This window comes from Mus caroli, unplaced genomic scaffold (genome assembly GCF_978045245.1).
Source record: "Mus caroli unplaced genomic scaffold, Mus_caroli_1 scaffold_2, whole genome shotgun sequence".
Lineage (NCBI taxonomy): Eukaryota > Metazoa > Chordata > Mammalia > Rodentia > Muridae > Mus > Mus caroli.
Window position 1 is genome coordinate 89,046,354 of NW_028227257.1, and position 20,297 is coordinate 89,066,650.

The following is a 20,297-nucleotide window of genomic DNA, read 5'->3' on the forward strand; positions in this document are numbered from 1 at the left end:
ATTTCACTTCCTGGAGCCCCTTTAATACTTGAACCATATGTTTCCGCCCCACCCCCAAGATTTTATTTATTTTATATATATGATGAGTACAACTTTAGCCATCTTCAGACACACCAGAAGAGGGCATCGGATCCCATTACAGATGGTTGTGAGCCACCATGTGGTTGCTGGGATTTGAACACAGGACCTCTGGAAGAGCAGTCAGTGCTCTTAACCGCTGAGTCATCTCTCTAGCCCTTGAACCATACTTTTAACCACACAACAGAATAATTATACCAGGCCGTTTTTTAGACTTCCTTCTTCAAAGCAAGCTAAATCTCTTCACCTGTGCCTCAGGCAGACTCTTCAGACAATGGTAAAAAGTAGCCATATTCTTAACCAAAATACCACAAAAACAGTCTCTACTCCACATACTGAAATCCTTCTCCTGAAACCTCTTGGGCCAGATCTGCACAGTTCAAATTATTCTCAGCAACAAAGTCTTCCATATTCCTACTAGAATAGCCCATTAAGCCCCAATTAAAGGATTCTACTGCTTTCCAAATCTTAAGTCCTAAAATCTACATTTTCCCAAACAAAAGTATTGGTCAAGCCTATCACAGCATTACCCCAGTCCCTGGAACCAACTTCTATCTTGGGGTTTTACTGCTGTAAACAGATACCATGACCAAGGCAATTCTTATAAGGCCAACATTTAATTGGTGCTAGCTTACAGGCTCAGAGGCTCAGTCAATTATCATCAAGGTGGGAGCATGGCAGCATCCAGGCAAGCAAGGTGCAGGAGGAGCTGAGAGTTCTACATCTTCATCTGAAGGCCACTAGGAAAAGACTGGCTTCCAGGCAGCTAGGATGAGGGTCTTAAAGCCCACGTCCCCAGTAAAACACCTACTCCACCAAGGTCACACCTACTCCACCAAGGCCACACCTCCTAATAGTGTCATTCCCTGGGCCAAGCATATACAAACCATCATAATTAGCTACTGGTAGTAAACATATTTAAGAATCTTACTTTGTTCAAGGCCCCAGGCTAAGCTAGAGAGATTATAGAAACTATAATGTACTATCGTAAATTGTTCAAAAGATAAATCTGTTAAACTCCCTTGGGTGCTTTTTTTTCCCAGGCTCACAAATGTGCTCCTTGAATCCAGTATAATGTTTAATATCCAACAGCCATCAATCTCGCAGAGCACTAGACAGCCTGGCTTTACTAAATTAAAAAGTTTTCATTTGCTCTTGTTAGGTTTTTGCTGTTTTTTTGAGACAGTCTCACTCTGCAATCTATTTTGGCCAGGAACTAACTATGTAGCCCAGGCTAGTCTCATGCTCACAGCCATCCTCCTGCTTCAGTCTCCCACATATTAAAATTTAGAGGTGTGAACCATCATGCCTTGCAAGTTTTCATCTTCATCAAGATTTTTAACCACTGGGAACTGGAGAAACAGCTCAAACTTAAGTACACTTGTTGCTCTTGCAGAGGACCCAAGTTTGGTTCCCAGCACCCACATGTCTGTTTATAAGCATCTGTGACTCCAGTTCCAGGGAATTCAATGCCTTCTTCTGAAGGAAGTCTGTGGGGACAAGCACATCCATGCTGCACATACATATACAGAACGAATACTCATAAAATAAATCTTGGGAAAAAATATTTTAACACTATCCAAAGCTATTGTTAAAGAAGTTAATTATTGGGCTGGTGAGATGGCTCAGTGGGTAAGAGCACCCGACTGCTCTTCCGAAGGTCCGGAGTTCAAATCCCAGCAACCACATGGTGGCTCAAAACTATCTGTAGCGAGATCTGACTCTGTGTTCTGGAGTGTCTGAAGACAGCTACAGTGTACTTACATATAATAAATAAATAAATCTTTAAAAAGAAATAAGTTAATTATTTTTAATTGCTCTTTCCAAACTGAACTGCTACTGCTGAATTACCACACACCACTCCACATAATTCAAAATTGATAATCCAAACTTTAAAAGAGAGGAAAGTATTTGGCATATTGTAATGGAATACCTTTGCTTGCCACCTCCTTATGTGAACAGCATTAAAAACATATGTAAAAATGTTGGGATCAGAGAGGAGAGTTAAATGGTAAGGGTGTTTTCTGCCACGCCTGACAACTAAGGTTTGGTCCCCAGACCCACACGATAGACTTCAGGCAATTTACCTGACACCAAGCATATGCACCCACTCACAAAAATAAACATAAAAGGTCCTTAAAAATATGTATATGTATAGGTGTTTTGCCGGTGTGTATATGTGTGTGTGTGTGTGCCAGAAGTGGGCGTCAGTCCCTATGGTCCTTAAGTTACAGATGGTTGTGGCTGCTGGGACTAGACCCAACTCCTTTGAAAAGCAACCATTGCCCCCTAAGTACTGAATCATCTCTCCAGCTCCATGTAAAAAAAAATTTAAACAAAAGTTTTGTGTACGATTTTTTCATTACAGGCTTACTACCATGATTTAACTTACATTGGAAAAAAAAAAAGTTGATTTTGACTTTCTCTTTATTAAACCGTACTTGACCAGTCACTTTAGAAAAGTCTCAAATGACCATTAACATGATTTATATTCTCGCTCTTTAGGTCACAAAAGTAGTTTTCGGGGTGATGAAAATGGAGAAAAAAAGATTTCACCTTTCTAAAAATGAGTTTCCAGTTCTATAATTACGCATAATGTAATACAAGCATCCTATCTGGGCCAAGATTTAATGCCTTGGTTCCTAGGAGAATTAAGAGTCATGCATAAATTTGGGACAAGTTCTGCAAAACCTCTACTGGTGCTGAATCAGAAACTCATTGTTAAGATTCATCAACAAGAATATATTCTTTAACACACAGCAGCCTCTCTGGCAACATCTCTTTCATCCTGCCCTCCGCAAGAAACAAAATGGGATGCATTCAATCTTGCATAGCAATTACCACGACTTTGGGCAGCTCTCTCAACAAGGATTTGCTAAGCGCTAAAAAGTGAGAATCTCATTCACCTAGCGGCAAGGCCTGGCTCACCTACCCTGCTGGCTATTGTACTGATGCCGGAAACCTTCAGAGCTGCAAAATCCCTGAACTCTGCAGACACTTTCTGAGGGAGAAAACCAAGGGCGGGGCGGCGAATGAACAGCATCCTTACAAAATCATTACAGGTAGTGGACGCAGGGATGGAGGCAGGCCCGGGCACCAGGCTCTGATCCCGGCTCGGAGGAGACAACTAGGCCCTTCACACCCACCACAGCCCTCCCGTGCTCTTGTTCATTCATTTAACAATTCCGCGAGGCGCACTCCACCAAGGGCCTGCCGGCAGGGCCCCCGCCCCGGCCTCGGACAGCTCAGCCTTCAGGCGCCGCCCGGGGCCGCCAGCGAACCTCGGAAGCTGCAGCAGCTCCCACGCCGCGTGCTCTGCTCACCTGAACCCCCAGCCCGGGTCACCAACACAAGCGAGCGCCCACGCCCCCCGCCCTGCCAGCCGCGGGCTCTCAGGCCTCCGCCCCGCTCCGCCGCCTCAGACCTGCCGGGTTCGCGAGAACGCGGAGGCGCGCGTCCGCGGGGGCCCCGCCCGCGGCCGTGGGTCCTCTAGCGCGCGCGACGCCGGGTCCCCAGGGTCCAGGCCGGCAGGTGAGACCCACCGCCCACTCACCTCTGCCGGGTCAGAACCGAGGGGCCTGCTCTAAGCCGTTTAAAACCGCTTGGGCCGCCGCACACCCCGCAGTGTCCTCGTTGTTCATTGGTCCTCGAAGAACCGCCTATCGCTCCTTTATTGGTCCGTTTGAAAGAGCTGTGGGCACGCGCCGCCTGCGGCCTTAAAGGGAACGCGCGCAGCTGCGTTTCCCAGGGCTGCAAGCGTCAGGTGCTTGTCACCCAGTGGCTGGAGGAATGGCTACCAAGGCTTCTGATAGAAGAGCGAAAGGTGTGTGGGAAACTCTGCATTTCCAGCCATGATCACGTTGCCTTTACCTACTGATGTTTAAACTGCTGTCAACATCTCCCTCCCACACCCTTTTTTTTTTTTTTTTTTTTTTTTTTTTTTTTTTTGAGAGCTTGCAATCATTCTGTGCTGAGAGGGAAGCAAGAGGCAACTGAGATGTAGTGGAAGGAGCCTCGAATGCTAAATTGTAGTCTTGGACTTCTTTTGAACAAATCACTTTTCTCAGTTGATCTGGACCTCGGTTTTGTGTGTGTGTGTGTGTGTGTGTGTGTGTGTGTGTAGGAAATGGGATAATTATGTTTTCCTTACAAATTTAATGTAAATATTTAAATTTCCTTACAAGTTTAAATTAAAGACCGTGGTGGCACACGCCTTTGATCCCATCTGAGGCAAGCAAATCTCTGAATTCGAGGCCAACCTGGTCTACAGAGCCAGTTCCAGGTCAGACAGAAAAATCCTATCTCAAAAAAACAAACCAACCAAACAAACAAACAAACAAAAAATCAAATTTAATGTAAGGATTTAGTACAACAAGCTGAGAGTCTAGGAATGGCCTTTATGATCTACAAGATTTACTTCACAAATGCTTGTGCTTATGCAAAGGAGAGGATTCATTGGATGAAATATGATTGTCAAAAATCGATTTTACTACATTTTATTTATGTGCACTATGGGGTGGTGGTACAAGGAAGTTCAAGGACAACTTGCTAGGCACTGGTCCTCTCCTTCCACAATATGGCTTCAGGAACTCAAATTCAGGTCCCCAGACTTGACAGCAAACACCTCTATTCATTAAGCCATCTTGCCTGCACTGTTTTAGTCTTTGAGACAAGGTTCCACTCTGTAGTCCAAGCTAACCTGGAACTGGCACATAGACCAAGATGCCTCAAATTTGTAGCATCATTCTACCTACACCTTCCAAGTATTGGGATTACAGACACGTGCAACACCACACCCAGCTAAAATTCTTTCTTGAATCAATATCCAACATTTCTATAAATATTAGACTATAATATAACAATGATTTTTTTTTTTACAAATTTAATGTGAGGATTTATATAACAAGGCAGAGACAGAGAGATCTTTGAGTTCAAGGCCAGCCTGGTCTACAAAGCAAGTTCCAGGACTACACAGGGCTACACAGAGAAACCTTATCTTGAAAAACCAAAACCAACCTAACAAACAAAGAAACAAACACCCAAGAGTTAGAGAAGAAAGATGTGAGTATGGTGGGTCGCACCTGTAATTTTAGCACTCTAGGGTAGAGGCAAGAGTATGGGATTTGAGGCAAGCCTCAGCTATGTAGTGCGTTGGAAACCAGTCGGGGCTGTAGGATGTTGTCTCAAAACAAAGAAGATTTGGAGACACAAATGCTCAACCTCACTGTTAAATCTGAGTGCAAATTTCTAGGAGGACAATTTCGAGATCTACAGATTCTCTAGCTCAGTAATGCTACTAAGAGGCATTTATTATGCACATATACAAAAAGTGTAAGAATGTTACTGAGCCACTGGGATATTAGAAACAGAAATTTGGAAATCACATGGCCATATAAATTATGGGATATCCATAGAACACTGCACTCTAGGTACCAACTTGTGTATTAGAGTTCACCAGAGTCCCAGTCTCCTGGGATTAAAGGGGTGTACTACCTTGCCTGGGCCTCAGCTTTTCATGGCCATTATGCCTCAAGATCTTCATGTCAAGATACAGGTCAGAAGCCTGTGTCTTCCAACCTCAAGATCTGGATCACAGATATGTCCTCCCATTTCTGCACTGTGGTTCATTCCAGATGTAGTCAAGTTGACAACCAGAAACAGCCATCACAGCAGAGATGGGCCCTATTTTGAATAATAAGTCCAAGAAAGAGTCAGGATTAGAGCCCAGAGCCTGGGAGGGCTGTTACTGCCCAAATGGAAGTGGAAAATCAGGAGAGGCCTGTCTCACAGGAAGGGAGGAGAGGCCAGTTTTAAGCTGTTTACTCTCAGGTACCAACGAGACGTTTAAATGGAATCATCTAAGTAGGCTTACGAAAGAAGCTGGAAGACTAGATTAGGTCTTAAGTGGTATTGATTTGGGAATTGCTTTCTGTAGAATGAGACTACAGGGGCAAGAGAGGAAGGAGTGAAAGAGAGGTGGGAAGGACAGAGTTACATGTAAGGAAGGAGAGGAACTGTGCTCTCAAGGAGTTTGTGGGTAGGCTACTAAAAGCAGCTAAGTAGAATTTTTGGAGACCCTCAAGCAGGGGTTCCCTTTGTTACACAATTGTCTTATGAGAACACTAACGCAGCTTGCCGTGGCCACCCGGCCATAGAAAGCAAAGACAGACAGTAGAATTGCTCCCCTGGAATCTGTCCTCACTGCAGGAGCTGTAATCTTTGGGCCAGGACTCAGGCAGTATGCTCAGATTAAGAAATAATTATATTTGAGTTAATGCAAAGTTCAGAGCAGCCTCAGTGAGGCCTGTGTGGTGTTTCTTTTGACTTGCAAACACTGTCTATGGAAGTTTTGGGGGGCCTATCCTCGCCTCCAGGGAATTATTTTTAAGCCAAAATAGCATTATTGCAGATCTATCCAGGTGTCGTTCAAAATAAAGTTTAAACTCAAGATTAATGAAAGGTCCGTGAGGCTGTGGAACTTGTAACGGCATTACAATCTGAACTGCCTACTCTATTTAGAATTATTATTGATTTGGAAGGTTGTTTTTTCCTTTGCATCCTGATAGTTGTAAAGGGTCTGCTTCTAGTGAGTTTGTAATCATTGAAAGGTTTTACCTCGTCTTCAGTTTGCTATGTCCACCAACAATATTTCTGACCCACGAAGGCCCGACAAAGTGCTGAGGTATCAGCCACCTCTGCGCGAGTGCAACCCGGCTTTGGATGACCCGACTCGGGACTACATGAATCTTCTCGGCATGATTTTCAGCATGTGCGGCCTCATGCTTAAGCTGAAGTGGTGTGCTTGGGTTGCTGTCTACTGCAACTTTGTCAACTCGCGGAGCTCGGAGGACACTATTAGCTAATTCCTCTGAAGAAAAATTTACTACAAACCTTTGCTTTTATACAAACAAGCTTTAAAGTTTTGGGGAGTAGTTGTAGCTCCAAGAAAGATTCAGAGGCAATATCTTTTTCAATATTTGGGGCTTCAGTTATATTCTAGAAAGGTTGTGGCACAGAAAATTCAAGAAAGAAAAGATGATTTGTTTACTTCAAATTATTTTCAAAAGCTTCCAGAAGATATTAATTGGCTAAGACCTCACCATAAGCTCATCACAGGAGGACTTAAGCCTTTGTTGGATGTTGTCAAGGGGGATGCAAACTAACAGATGAGAGACAGAGAGCTTGTGTAATCAACTGTTAGCTGTTTATTTTAGTTATTGCTACTCAATGTGCTCACAGCAATTCTTTGGCAAAAGAGATTAATGTGGATTCATCTTTCCTCGTCTCCAAGTAAAGTTTTAACATCCTATCATGAAGCTGTTGTGGTGTTAAGAAAAAATTGTGGGATAGAATCATAAAGGTATTTTGGAAAGAATGTCTTAAAAACCTGAGGAGACATCTATTCCTTGTTTCAAACAGCAATTAAATTGGTTACTGCAGAATACTGATCTTTGGCATACTGCATGGCAAACTCTTTAGGCAAAATTGATAATAATTATCCAAAAGAAAAGTTGTTAAAATTGCTTCTACGGATGCTTTTGTATTTCCTGTAAATTTATGCATGCATCCCATAAAGAATGCATCTATTGTATTTATAAACAGCCCTTCTATGGGAGAGAAGTATATGTGATTGGATCACATGTTTATTCTCGTGAGTTTCCCTCTACTTCAGCACAAATAATTGAACTATGTGCTATAGTCACTGTTGGTTTTTTTTAAAAGATTAATTTATTTCATGTATATAAATACACTGTTGCTGTCTTCAGACGGACCAGAAGAGGGCATTGGATCCCCATAACAGATGGTTGTGAACCACCATGTGTTTGCTGGGAATTGAACTCAGGACCTCTGGAAGAGCAGTCAGTGCTCTTAACCGCTGAGCCATCTCTCCAGCCCTATAGTCATTGTTTTTAAAGTGTTAAAATCAAGCTTTTAATTTGTATACTGATAGCTTATATATCTATATAGCTTAGGGCTTACAATTGCTTGAAATTGTTCCATTTTTAGATACTTCGAATTCTCAAAATTTGCAATTGTTTATGCATATACAACTCAAGTTAAGAGAAAGTACTGGCCAGGCGTGGTGGCGCATGCCTTTAATCCCAGCACTCGGGAGGCAGAGGCAGGCAGATTTCTGAGTTCGAGGCCAGCCTGGTCTACAAAGTGAGTTCCAGGACAGCCAGGGCTATACAGAGAAACCCCGTCTTGAAAAACCAAAAAAAAAAAAAAAGAGAAAGTACTGTTCTTTTAGAGGACTGTCCTTGGACATTTTAAGAACTCATCCTGGACTGCCTGGACAAGACCCTTTAAGGCAATTCCACAGCAGATTTGTATCCCAGGCAGATTATAGGCCTTACACAAGAACAATTGGCCATATAATCTCATTCTTTACATCATCAAAATAGTAATGGCTTGAGATGATAATTTGGTATTTTTAGAGAATGTGCATGTCAAATTGTAAAGACTTGTTCTCAGTGTCCTCAATTTCTACCTGTTCCACATAATGGTATCAATTCTCGAGGACTTATACTTAATCAATTATTGCAAATGGATACTCATATTTCTGATTCTAGAAAAATAAAATATGCAATGTAACTATTGATTCCTAATCAGGCTTTCTATTTGCAATTGCCTTAACAGGAGAAGCAACTAAAAATGCAATTGGTCATTGCCTGCATTATTTTTCTGTGCTTGGTATTCCAAATCAGATTAAAGCAGATAATGAAACTGGTTATTACAGTCAAGCATTTGAGATGTTTTGTCAACAACTTAATGTTACCCATATTACTGGGATTCCTTACAATTCTCAAGGACAAGGTATTGGGGAACTTTAAAACAATATCTTCTTTAAAAAACAAAAAGGGGCCGGGCGTGGTGGCGCACGCCTTTAATCCCAGCACTCGGGAGGCAGAGGCAGGCGGATTTCTGAGTTTGAGGCCAGCCTGGTCTACAAAGTGAGTTCCAGGACAGCCAGGGCTATACAGAAAAACCCTGTCTCAGAAAACAAAAACAAACAAACAAACAAAAAAAAACAAAAACAAAAAAGGGGGGGGGAATTACACCCGCCCAAGGTCACCAAAAGCACATCTTGCTCTTGTCTTAAATTTTTTGCAAACTGATGCTAAAAGTCAGTCTGTAGCAGATCACCGCTGGCATCCAGTCACTTCCAGCTCATATGCCATGGCTAAATGGCAGGACCCCCTAACTAATATGTGGAATAGTCCAGATTCCATTTTAATATAGGGGAGAGGTTTTGTTTGTGTTTTTTCACAAAAAGAAGACGGACCCCGATGGCTGCCTGAAAGATTGGTTCGTCAAGTGGACACAGATCCTGGGTCTTCTAGTAAGTGTGATTCCGTTATGATGATGGCTAAAAATCCTTATCAGCCAGCTGAGTTAATTTGGAGCATAGACTCCACAATTACCTGAGAAGTAACATTTTTTTCTGTTGATTCTCAAAGCTACCTCTCCCACACAGGGAGGCCAGTGTGGGTCTGATTCTTGCTAATTTGCAACTGAATTGAATACCTGGGACATCCCCACAGACAACCTTAATCCTGTTGCTTTTAACTTTTGATTTTGTATATCAAGCAGATGTGTTATCTCCATACAGGCTCGCTTTCAGCAGAGCTCAGTTATGGCAGTTATTCATCGCTATGCATTGAGTGTATATTGTGGCTTTGGTCTGAATGGGAAAACGGTGTGCTATGAGGGCCAGCAGCCAACGATAGGCAACTGATAATTTTATGACTTTTTAAAAAAAGATTTATTTGTTTGTTTGTTTGTTTTATGTATATGAGCACACTGTAGCTGTACAGATGGTTGTGAGCCTTCATCTGGTTGTTGGGAACTTAATTTTAGGACTTCTGTTCACTCTGGTCAACCCCACTTGCTCAGTCCCTGCTTGCTCTGTCCCAAAGATTTATTTATTATTATACATAAGTACACTGTAGCTGTCTTCAGATGCACCAGAAGAGGGAGTCAGATCTCATTACAGGTGGTTGTGAGCCACCATGTGGTTGCTGGTATTTGAACTCAGGACCTTCAGTTCTATAACTCTTATCAACCTAAGACAGAGGCATGTGCCAAGAGACTGTGTTTGTTCATAATAAACACTAAAAGGCTGTGTTTGTGCAAATAAACACAAGCAAGCTGCTCGTGGCCTCTGGGACAGGTAAGAGAGAGTCTAGGCTTAGTCTTAAGCCAAGCACGGCCACCAGCCACCATAATTCCCAGGCAGGACCATGGAACATAAGTAAATCTTATGCCCCAGACCAGCTAATTTTTAATAAGTAAAAAGGGAGGAACTGGGCCCAGCCTTGAGCTGGCTGAATCAGACCTTGTTTTGCCACAGTTGGCTAGCCCCTAGGGTGGAATCTTCCAACCTAGGTGAAGTCCTTCCACATATACAGCTTCTTGCAAGAAGCCACTACCTGCTGAGCAGCTGAGCTGATTTTCTTGACAAAGATCCTGGCATGGTGGGAGATGGGTTCCCCCCTTTAAAAATCAGACCTTAGAATTAAAACATTGAGCCGCTATAGGAGACCTTTGTCTTGGCTCATTATTTCTCTCACCGTCCTTCCTATCCATCCCCAGCTTTCCTTTCAGGAACCCAGTAACTCATGGCCGCTGGCTGCTACAGAACTAGTCAAAGCAAACAGTGATCTTTGGACAATGGAGAGGAATATACAGAAACAGTGTTCTCCAAGTACCTGGTTTATTTAAGTATTGTCAGACATAATAAGAATGCACTTAAAGGAGAGACAGATGATTACCTCAGATTTGCTCAATAAAGGATGTGCGTTGTCTGGGTTCTGATGAGCTTTAGAAGAAGACGGCAAAATCTTTTTGTCTTCAACCTTATTAGGAGGTATGTATTAGATATCAGAATCTACTCACTTATTTATTTGACAAATATTTACTGAATACCTAGTTTGTGGAGGGATGGTTTTAGGCATTTAGACTAGACAGTGAACAAAACAGACATAACAAAAATTCCCTCCACTCAAGGAGTTCATGTTATAGTGAGGAGAAATAGGTAATCAACACATAAATTGTGTAGTATGTTGTTAGACTTAGACTGTAATTTTGTATATACATGTGTTGTGCATGCATGTAGAGACCAGAAGTAGACATCAACTGTCTTCCTCAATTGCTCTCTACCTTTTTTTTTTTCCTTTTTTTTAAATACAGGGCTCTTATTGAACTTGGAGACCACCAATGGAGCTGGACTGGCTGCCTAGGAAACTCCAGGGCTCCTCCCGTCTCCCCATCTCCAACACGGAGATTGCAAGTATAAATTACCGTATCCAGCTGTTGGTGTTAGTGATTGAACTCAGGGTCTTCCTGCTTGCACAGCAAGCACTTTACTTACTGTCTGAGGCATCTCCTCAGCTTCCCCACAACACTATGCAGCCCTGGCTAGCCTGGACCTTGCTGTGCAGATCAGACTGGCCTTGAATTTACAGATCCATCCATCTGCCCCTATTCCCTGCACCACCACCACCTGCCTATGCGTGGTCAGTGCAGGTTTTCTGGAGATGATATTAGAGCTGACTTGAAGGTGAAGGCGCTAGTCATGATTTTATGTAGAAGTGTCAGGCAGAAGCCCTCTGTTTGGAGCATACCTGGCAGGTTTGAGATACAAGGAGGCTAATGTAGCCAGAACAGATGAATAAGAGGTAGGAGGGAGATGAGTCTGAGAGATCATGGAGGACAGGGAGTGGCAGGACCTGTTAAGGTCTTGCAGAAGCCTATGTGGTACCTTGTTCATAGTAGGTGCTCAGTAAGCATTTGACCAAAATTACCTGTTGAAGCCCAGATAATTTTGTGTACTTAAATTTGTGACTTCATCCCAGGAGCCTCCCAATGATTCCACACAAGTGTAGCACAGCACAGTACATAGCGGGGATCAAAGCAAACGCTGTATTCTTAGAACCAGAGAGAGAAAGCTCATGTCGGTACTGTGGCTGCTGGATAACTCTTAGCCCTTTTGAATAGTCCATGGGGATCAGAGCAGGTGCTCCTTCTGTTTATAACCATAAACTGCATCCTGGTCAAAACCTCCCAACCCTGAGATGTAGATCTGTAATTTCAGCCTAAGAGGAACAGCTTAAATGATTCGATTCCTTCTGCCTTCAGCTGAAGTGCTCTGAATTATCCTCTGGAGAGAATGCTGACACTAGTACACATCTCAAGTGGCTGTGGGATTTGTGCTTTAACTGGTCTCCAAGATCACCAAGCCTTCCCTAGCTTATTACATTCGGTTGCAGTTAATAGGTACCAGTTAAATGAAGGAATAAATAACTTTTTTTTTTTTTTTACAGTTTCTTAGTTTCTTTTCTTATAATCCATTTTCCAGCCCCCGAAATGCAGACTATTCTAGGGAAGTCTGACCACAAAAACATCAGCCTCATAAAAGAGGAAGGAGGCAGAGGGAAAGCTAGAAACCTCATTAGCCATCCACAAGCTCTTAAGGCACAGAAGAGATAAACCACAGGGAAGGACAGGCTATGTGAGTTCCTGGCTTTTAGGTCCAACACAGTGAAACAAGCCTCGGGTTTAAACTCAGAATCTTGGGCTATCTGAATCCATTTTAACACTATGCTAAGGAGTTCAAAGTTTGGAGCTGGAGTCTTAACTAGAAATAAAACTGTTCCCTGTGTGGAGCAGGAGAATGGTCTAGAAGACAAATGAATAGGCAAACAAGGGAATGCTGGGAAAGAGAGACTGGCTGAACACTAGCGTCATCTTTCTGTGAGGAAAAGCCATAGACATTGGGCCAACAGACAAGGGACTCCATTGTTTTCCCCTCTGTTGGGTGGAGGTGCGGAGGGGGCAGGGCAGGCCTCTGTCCACGTGTTAGGCAAGAGGTCTATCAGTAAGCTACATTCCCAGAGCCTTCACCACATTTCCTTTATAATTCTGTCCATAAATAGAAATCTGGGAACTCTTCAAGTGTTAGTAGCCTTTCCTCCCTTAGCTCTTGCAAACACTTCTAAGCTGCTAATTGCAAATTGCCTTTCTTTAGGCCCAGGTTCAGATAAGTGTCAAGTTCATGTCACAAAGACCTTCCTGTCAGGGTCCGAGAGATGGCTCCGTGGGAGCAGTCATACTTGTTCCCATGACTGATGCCTGAGTTTGCGGGTCACAGAACTACTGATTCCCATAGGTTGTCTCTGACATGCCACATATATGTGCATAGTCATGTTACACACACACACACACACACACACTAAACCAAGAAAAAATTCTCTTCATAGGATTGTCTTATGGGCCACAGACCTTTTAACCTTAAGTTCCACTGTTTGTTTTTATAATACTGAAAGGCAGTGACTTCATTTTCAATGTAATTTGTAAAAATATAGTTTCGCTGGTTATTCAGATATATATATACACACACTCCATGCTTTCAGTACCCATAGAGTCCAGAAAGTGTTAGATCCCTTGAAACTGGAGTTACAGGCAGTTATAAGCTGACATGATGTTGGGAACTGAACCTAGGTCCTCTGCAAGGGCAGTAAACACTCTTAACTGCTGGGCTGTTTCTCCAACCCATTTTGGTGATTTTTAAAAATATATGTATGTACACTCATACAGACCTACACACATTTTTCGTGCCTACACCATGGGTGTGCCTGGCTCTCACGGAGGCTAGAGGAGAGCATCAGATTCCTTATAACTGGGGTTACAGGGGGTTGTGAGCAACGACGTAGTTACTGGCAACAGAACCTAGACACTCTACCAGAGCAGCAAGTGCTCTTAATGGCAGAGGCATCTCTCCAGCCCGTTTTATTCATTTTTAAAAAGGATTTATTTATTTTATGTACTCGAGTGGCTCTCTTCAGACACACCTGAACAGGACACTGGATCCCATGACAGTTGGTTGTGAGCCCCCATGTGGTTGCTGGGAATTAAACTTGGGACCTCTGGAAGAGCAGATGTGCTCTTAACCTCTGAGCCATCTCTCCAGTCCATGTTTTATTCCTTTTTAAAAGATAGTCTCACTAGACCAGGCTGGACTCAAACTCACGATATTTGTGTCCCAGGCCCCGCAGAGTGCTGGGATTATAGGCATGTGCCACCATAAGTATAGTTTATTAGAATTCTGTGGTGCTGTGTGTTTGTGTATATACCCAGAGGCCAAAAAACCACCTTGGGTGTCATCCCTCAGGAGCCATCCAGACAACACATCCTCATATACACACTGAAACAAAGGTTCTTACTAGCCTAGAACTTACCAGCTAGGCTAAGCTGCTGGCCAATATGCCCCAGGGGTCACCTGTCAGTATCTGTCCAGTGCTGGGATTTCAAGTGCATGTCATCAGTCCTCCCCTTCTCCCTCCCCCTCCCCTCTCCCTCTGACAGAGTCTCATTATGTAGCCCTGGCTAACCTTGAATTCACTAGAGCAGGCTGGTTTACCACCTCTGCCACCATGCCCGCCGTAGATGCCACACAGAATTTTATTTTCGGGGAGAGGTTCCATGGGCTCTGGGAATCAAATGTAGGTCCTTGCATTTGCAAAGCAAGGCCTTTACTGACTGAACTATCTCCCTAGTCCCAGCTTGTTAGACTCTGACTCATGCTCTTCAGTATGGGGTTCAGGCTTTACATCCGGGGAACCCGAAGAGGAATCCTCAACCCTCCCCTCAGACTCAAGATTCTTCTTTGTAAATGAGATTTTGTTGTTTTTTTTTTTTTTTAAAAGAATGTTGGGGGTGGGGCTGGAGAGATGGCTCAGCAGTTAAGAGCACCGACTGCTCTTCTGAAGGTCGTGAGTTCAAATCCCAGCAACCACATGATGGCTCACAACCATTGGTAATGAGATTTGATGCCCTCTTCTGGGGTGTCTGAAGACAGCTACAGTGTACTTACATATAATAAATAAATAAATAAAAAATGTTGGAGAAGAAAGAGTTTAGTTGACCTTGAACTAGTCTGTTGAGTTTTGTTTTTGGCACACCAGATCACTTATCAAACCCAAGTCTTTCTTTCTTTCTTTCTTTCTTTTTTTTTTTTTTTTTTTTTGATCTTATTCTTTTGGGGGAAATAGAGGGTGGTGAGGACACAGTTGCTAGACTCCAGACACTGTGAGACCAGGCATTGTTTAGGTGGTACTTTGAGAGGGGACATAATTCTAGCAAAAGTTTAGGATTTAGAAAAATCAACCATTGCGAAACTTGAAACTAAACTCTACAAGCAGCATAGTATTCGGGCTAGAACATTTCCAACTTTTCACTGGAATAATACCCAGAGAACCTGAGAAGGGTTCCTTAGCATCTTATTCCTGCCTCAAGATTCAGTGAACACATTAGGAGAATGTAGGTTTTTGTTTTTGTTTTTGTTTTTGGAGACTCTGTTTCTCCCTTGTAGCCTTGTCTGTCCTGGAACTAGCACTGTAGGCCAGACTAGTCTTGAACTCACAGAGATCCTCCTGCCTTTGCTGGGACTAACGGTGTGTACCACCACATCCTGGCAGAATGTAACTTAAAAAAAAAATGCTCTGAATGTGTGTGGTGCTGCAGATAGAATCTAGTTCCCGTTCCAGGATTTCATACCACATTGGACAGTTTTGCTGGTCACCGTCATTGCAAGGCAAAGTCGAGTTCTGTGACATGGGAGCCCTCGATGAATGAAAACAGAAGTAGAGGATTCATGGTATATACGCCATGACAGGACCTCAGGCAGCTTCTATCAACCCAATGAGCTGCAGCCAAGGTGAGCCTCTCTGTTATCCGTCCTCTAAAGGGAATCAGGATGACGTATCAGCCAACTCTCTCACCATGATCAGGCTGACATATCAGCCAACTCTCTCACCGTGTGACATATCAGCCACTCTCTCACCATGATCTGTGTTCTCAGGATGAATTGACACTCCAACACGAACCTTACACCCCTTATTTCCCTTCGTGGATCACACATCTCTGAAGACATTAGAGGTGATGTCCCCAAGTGGGTTTTCCACAGCATGGGGTCTCCCAGGTAGTGCAGGTGCAAGAGTAGTCAGACTCCAAGCCAGCCAAAATAATTAAGAAAGCTAAATTTATATTAAATTATCATAAAGCCCTAAAATACTGAACATAGTGGTTAAATAACTCCAGAAAGTCCAATCTCTCCAGTGAGTAATGTTAAAATCATTACACATGAGCATGGGAAAATCACTTCCATTAGTTTAGGACAGAGAGATTTTGCCCTTTTTACAGAGTAAATCAGTGCTCAAATAGATATTTCCTCAAATGCGTCCTTTCTACATTCTGAACAGCCCAAGTGCAATAAGATCCTTGCCCCTTTCCACTCAGGACACTACGCTTCTGTTTTTTTTCCCCTCTCCTCCCCAACTATGGATAAAGGCTCAAGTGCCGCCTCATTCTGTGTGAAATGTCCATCTTTCCTTTTAGAAGTGGCACTGTATTTTTCTCAGTTGGTTTACTGGAAAAGGCCATTGGCCTGCTCTGGCTCTGTGTGCAGACATATATCTGGGCCTAGCTAATGACAACAAGACTAATGAATGGTTTGACATTTGTCTCTTACTCTTAATAACTGACCAGAAAAGATTTGATCTTGTCTTGTTTGTTCATGTGTATGCCTGGCTGCTGATCTCTGAATAGCAATAAACCATGAAAGATGTTTTATGTCAGGAAACTTCCCCTAAAAGCCCTCTCCTCCATTCTCAGCACCTGCCAATCTCTCCTGTGCTTCGGTTTCTATGGAGAAGTGCCTGAACTTGCTCTGGACTGGTTCTCACCACCTCTCCACTCCTTGCTTACCACTTTACATCTTCATTGACCCTCCTCCTCATTGGACATTAGCAACTGAGGTGACACAGGATCGGTTAGAGAAAGCAAGGCCAGACTCCCCTCTCTCAGAAGTGAAAAACTGGGATGAGATTCTAGGGCAGCACAAAAAAAAAAAAAAAAAAAAAAATCTCAGCTCCTCTCAGAGAAGCCCTTGGCCTAAAGGAGCATGAAGCTAATGGTGGCACTTTAGTGTGGGCAGGGGCTGAGAAGAGTTGGCACATGACCTTTACCACCCGAGAGCCACAGGCTGTGTCCATGAACTTGGATCCCTGAGCACTTGAGAATGAACTCAAGAGGTTCAACCTCACAATACTTCTCCTGAGCCCCTGGGTGTCTTGTGTCTCTCTAGTTGCTCTTTCTGACCATTTAGGAAAACGTTGAGCCAGTCTTTGAAAGGCTGTGACAGAATTGTTTCCCTTAGAATCCCAGAGAATGGAAGAGAGAAGAGCAGAATAGGTGAAGCTCTGTTAGGATGCTATGCTTTCTTTGCAGAGCTGCTTAAATGTTCTACAAGTCTGCTCTCCAAGACCCACCCAATGTTCACACAAGCTCACAGCATAGTTAAAGGCTTAAGAAAAGTATGGCCCATCACAGCACCAGGAGGGAATTCCTGTTAGTGAGTTGCCATGGCAGGAGCTATCCAGTTATCCAAGGTAGAAATGGCCCCAGACATTCCAGCAGGAGGAAGAAGAGCTTAAGCCATCCCCACACTTCACCTGTATCACAACTGACAAAGCAGTGACTTCTGGGTGAGGAGAATGTCCACTGCCAGCAATGGACATGATCCCAGGGCTCGAACCCCCCACCCCCCAAGGTTTTTCATAATTACCAACACTTGAGGCTGGAGGTTTCCCAAGCACCCAGACCAGCTGGGCTGCTTCTTCCTTCTCTCAACCTCTGTCCATTACCTTTTAACCTGTGACCTCCAGTCCCAGCCCCTGGTAGACCAGTTCACAGGAAGGCCATCATGTCAGCTGTGATGGGGAAGACCAGAGTCTTATATCATCAATTGCATTGGTGCTGTAGGGCAGGCACATAGGATGCCAAGGCAAAGGGAGATGGAGCTCTGTGCTGACAAGGAATCATGCTGAGCCCAGCTTCAGGGGGCCCAGGATAGAGTGCAAGAGGTGAAGTTCATGGTAAAATCCAGGTCTAAATTCTTGAGATGTGCCCTCACTTCTTGTTCCCAGGTAGTTTTGGACTCAGATGAGTAACAGGTTCTATGGGGGCTCGGGAACACTTTGGGGTGGGAGGAGGAAGATGCGTGCATGGGAAAGGGCCCACGTTGTTATGTGAGCACAAGGATCAGAAGTCCACAGAGGAGAATGAATAGGCAGGCAGGGAAGAGAATGTGGGCAGCACTTAGACCTGGCTTTCTGAGGAGAGCTTGCGTTCGTGTTTCCAGCCTGTGTCTGGCAGAGAGCCCCGTCTCTCTGGAGTGGCTGCAGTGTGAACACTGCTACACTCAGACTGCTCTTCCTGCAGCAGCTGCTCTGTCTCCGTGTCATCTAGGGAGCCAGAGCTGGCCTGGATGGACACTGTGTCTGTCTTCATGCATACGTGATCCCGTAGAAGGCCCCCCCTGGAGCTGCGCAGTTGCTTGAGGTCACCCCATTCAGCGTCATCCCCAGCCAGGAGGCGGATTCCCTCTACAATCTTGATCTTCTCCTTGGTGTAGCTGTGGTCAGGTCCACCCTGGGGTAGAGAATGGAGACACATGGTCGGTTGGCATTCTATAAAGGACCTCATGGTGAGCTGAAAACAGAAGCAGAACTGAACCGAAGTGGCTAGGAAGGACAAAAGGCCCACAGACTGCTAGACCAATGTGGCCAAAGCAAATATGAGGTCTCACCTAAGGGCAACTGCGATTAGATAATTACATCATCACAGAAGCAGGGGGAAAACCATGGCTTCTGTCCTACACCAGCCATTTACTAGCTAGGTTATCTTGAGCAAATTACTTAACACTTCTAAAACCCAGTCTTCCCATCTGCAGTGCACAAGAGCAGCATCTACAAGTTACCCCAGTTATCGTAAGGGTTAAGTGAGGCAATCCATGGGATGCAACCATTAGAGCACTGGACACAGGACACGCTAAAACATGCTAGCTGTTGTTACAGTAACACCATAGGTTACTAATGGGACATCGTGCTGATATAAGAAATCCAAAGCAACCAGAATGCAGTTACATCATGAGTCGTCTGTTACAGCATCCCCGTGGTTCTTTAATGGGACGTCATGCAGATATAAGCAATCAAAAACTACTGGCAGAAGCAATTCAGTGTGCCTGTATTCAAAATCTTTATGTACTGGTTTGCTTTGAATGATCTTTTTTAATTGTGATAAGAAAATTTGGGAGGTAAGATTTGGGGAGTGAGGCTTGGGAAATCTTTATGTACTGGTTTGCTTTGAATGATCTTTTTTAATTGTGATAAGAAAATTTGGGAGGTAAGATTTGGGGAGTGAGGCTTGGGAAATCATTGTATTTGTGTTCTTTTTTATTATTATTAGATATTTCTTTATTTACATTTCAAATGTTATCCCCTTTCCTCATTTCCCCTCTGAAAACCCACATCCCATCTCTCCTCCCCTTGCTCACTAACCCACCCACTCCTGCTTCCCTGTCCTGGCATTCCCCTACACTGGGGCCCTTCCCAAGACCAAGGGCCTCTCCTCTCATTGATGTCCCACAAGGCCAAACTCTGCTACATATGCCACTGGAGCCATGGGGTCCCTCCATGTGTACTCTTTGGTTGGTGGTTTAGTCCCTGGGAGTTCTGGGGGTACTGGTTGGTTCCTATTGTTGTTCCTCCTATGGAGCTGCAAACTCCTTTAGCTCCTTGGGTACTTTCTCTACTCCTTCATTGGAAACCCTGCGTTCAGTCCAGTGGATGGCTGTGTGTGTATCTGTGTTCTTAATGAGCCTGTAACTCTTTGGGGGAGGATACTGTGGAATTGCTTCCATGAAGACCATCCCTGAGTGATCTGCATCACTCTAAAGATAGCTTTAACTTTGGCTTAAGTGTCCTCCTTTATGTACTCTTCAAGGGCAGCCTCATTCCTGACTTGTGGGTATTCCCAGGATTATCCTGCCACCACTAGGAGCGAAAGGGCCACTGTAGCTTGGGTTCTGTCACCGGGGTAGTCTCCTCACTCCTAGTCTCCAGCCATTGCTGTCTGTTAGTGACAGTTCCATTCTACAGACAGTTATTAAGGCCCTGCTTTAAACAGACGCTATGCTAGGTTCTTGATGCTGGGCTGTCTGCCCTGTAGGAGCCCCTTAATAACACAGAGAGACAGAGGCAGTTTGCAAACACACTGACTCGCATTCACCCAGCAACCCTCTCAGCTGAAGTGAGTTTGAGATAACATGCAGTCCCCTTGAGAGTCCTCATCACAGATGCACTGGGTAAGTTAGGGAG

At 44.0% G+C, this 20,297-nt stretch overlaps 2 protein-coding genes and 1 long non-coding RNA gene across 6 annotated transcripts in view; 1 reads left to right on the top strand and 2 right to left on the bottom strand.

Moving 5' to 3' along the window:
* The window catches only part of Ckap5 (cytoskeleton associated protein 5), a 92,860-nt gene extending 89,153 nt beyond the window's left edge, over window positions 1-3,707 (bottom strand). For 2 of the 3 annotated variants that reach the window (XM_021156963.3, XM_085834647.1), the window contains exon 1: window positions 3,632-3,707. The gene's annotated coding sequence lies outside the window, so the exon portion shown is untranslated. Of the gene's footprint in view, window positions 1-3,401; window positions 3,421-3,631 lie in introns of those variants that run through there. The other variant, XM_085834649.1, reaches the window with a different exon arrangement.
* Window positions 3,708-3,829: 122 nt separating this feature from the next.
* Window positions 3,830-11,329, top strand: LOC110290485 (uncharacterized). The gene is made up of 3 exons (XR_002377442.3): window positions 3,830-3,901; window positions 10,675-10,948; window positions 11,272-11,329. It is a non-coding gene; the product is annotated as an uncharacterized LOC110290485 (long non-coding RNA).
* A 3,119-nt stretch (window positions 11,330-14,448) lies between these two features.
* Window positions 14,449-20,297, bottom strand: part of Lrp4 (LDL receptor related protein 4) — a 59,926-nt gene continuing 54,077 nt past the window's right edge. The window contains exon 38 of one of the 2 annotated variants that reach the window (XM_021185820.2): window positions 14,449-18,570. In XM_021185820.2, the coding sequence (XP_021041479.1) occupies window positions 18,238-18,570 (333 nt within the window). In that variant the 3' untranslated portion in view covers window positions 14,449-18,237. The remainder of the gene's footprint in view (window positions 18,571-20,297) is intronic. The other variant, XM_029474331.2, reaches the window with a different exon arrangement.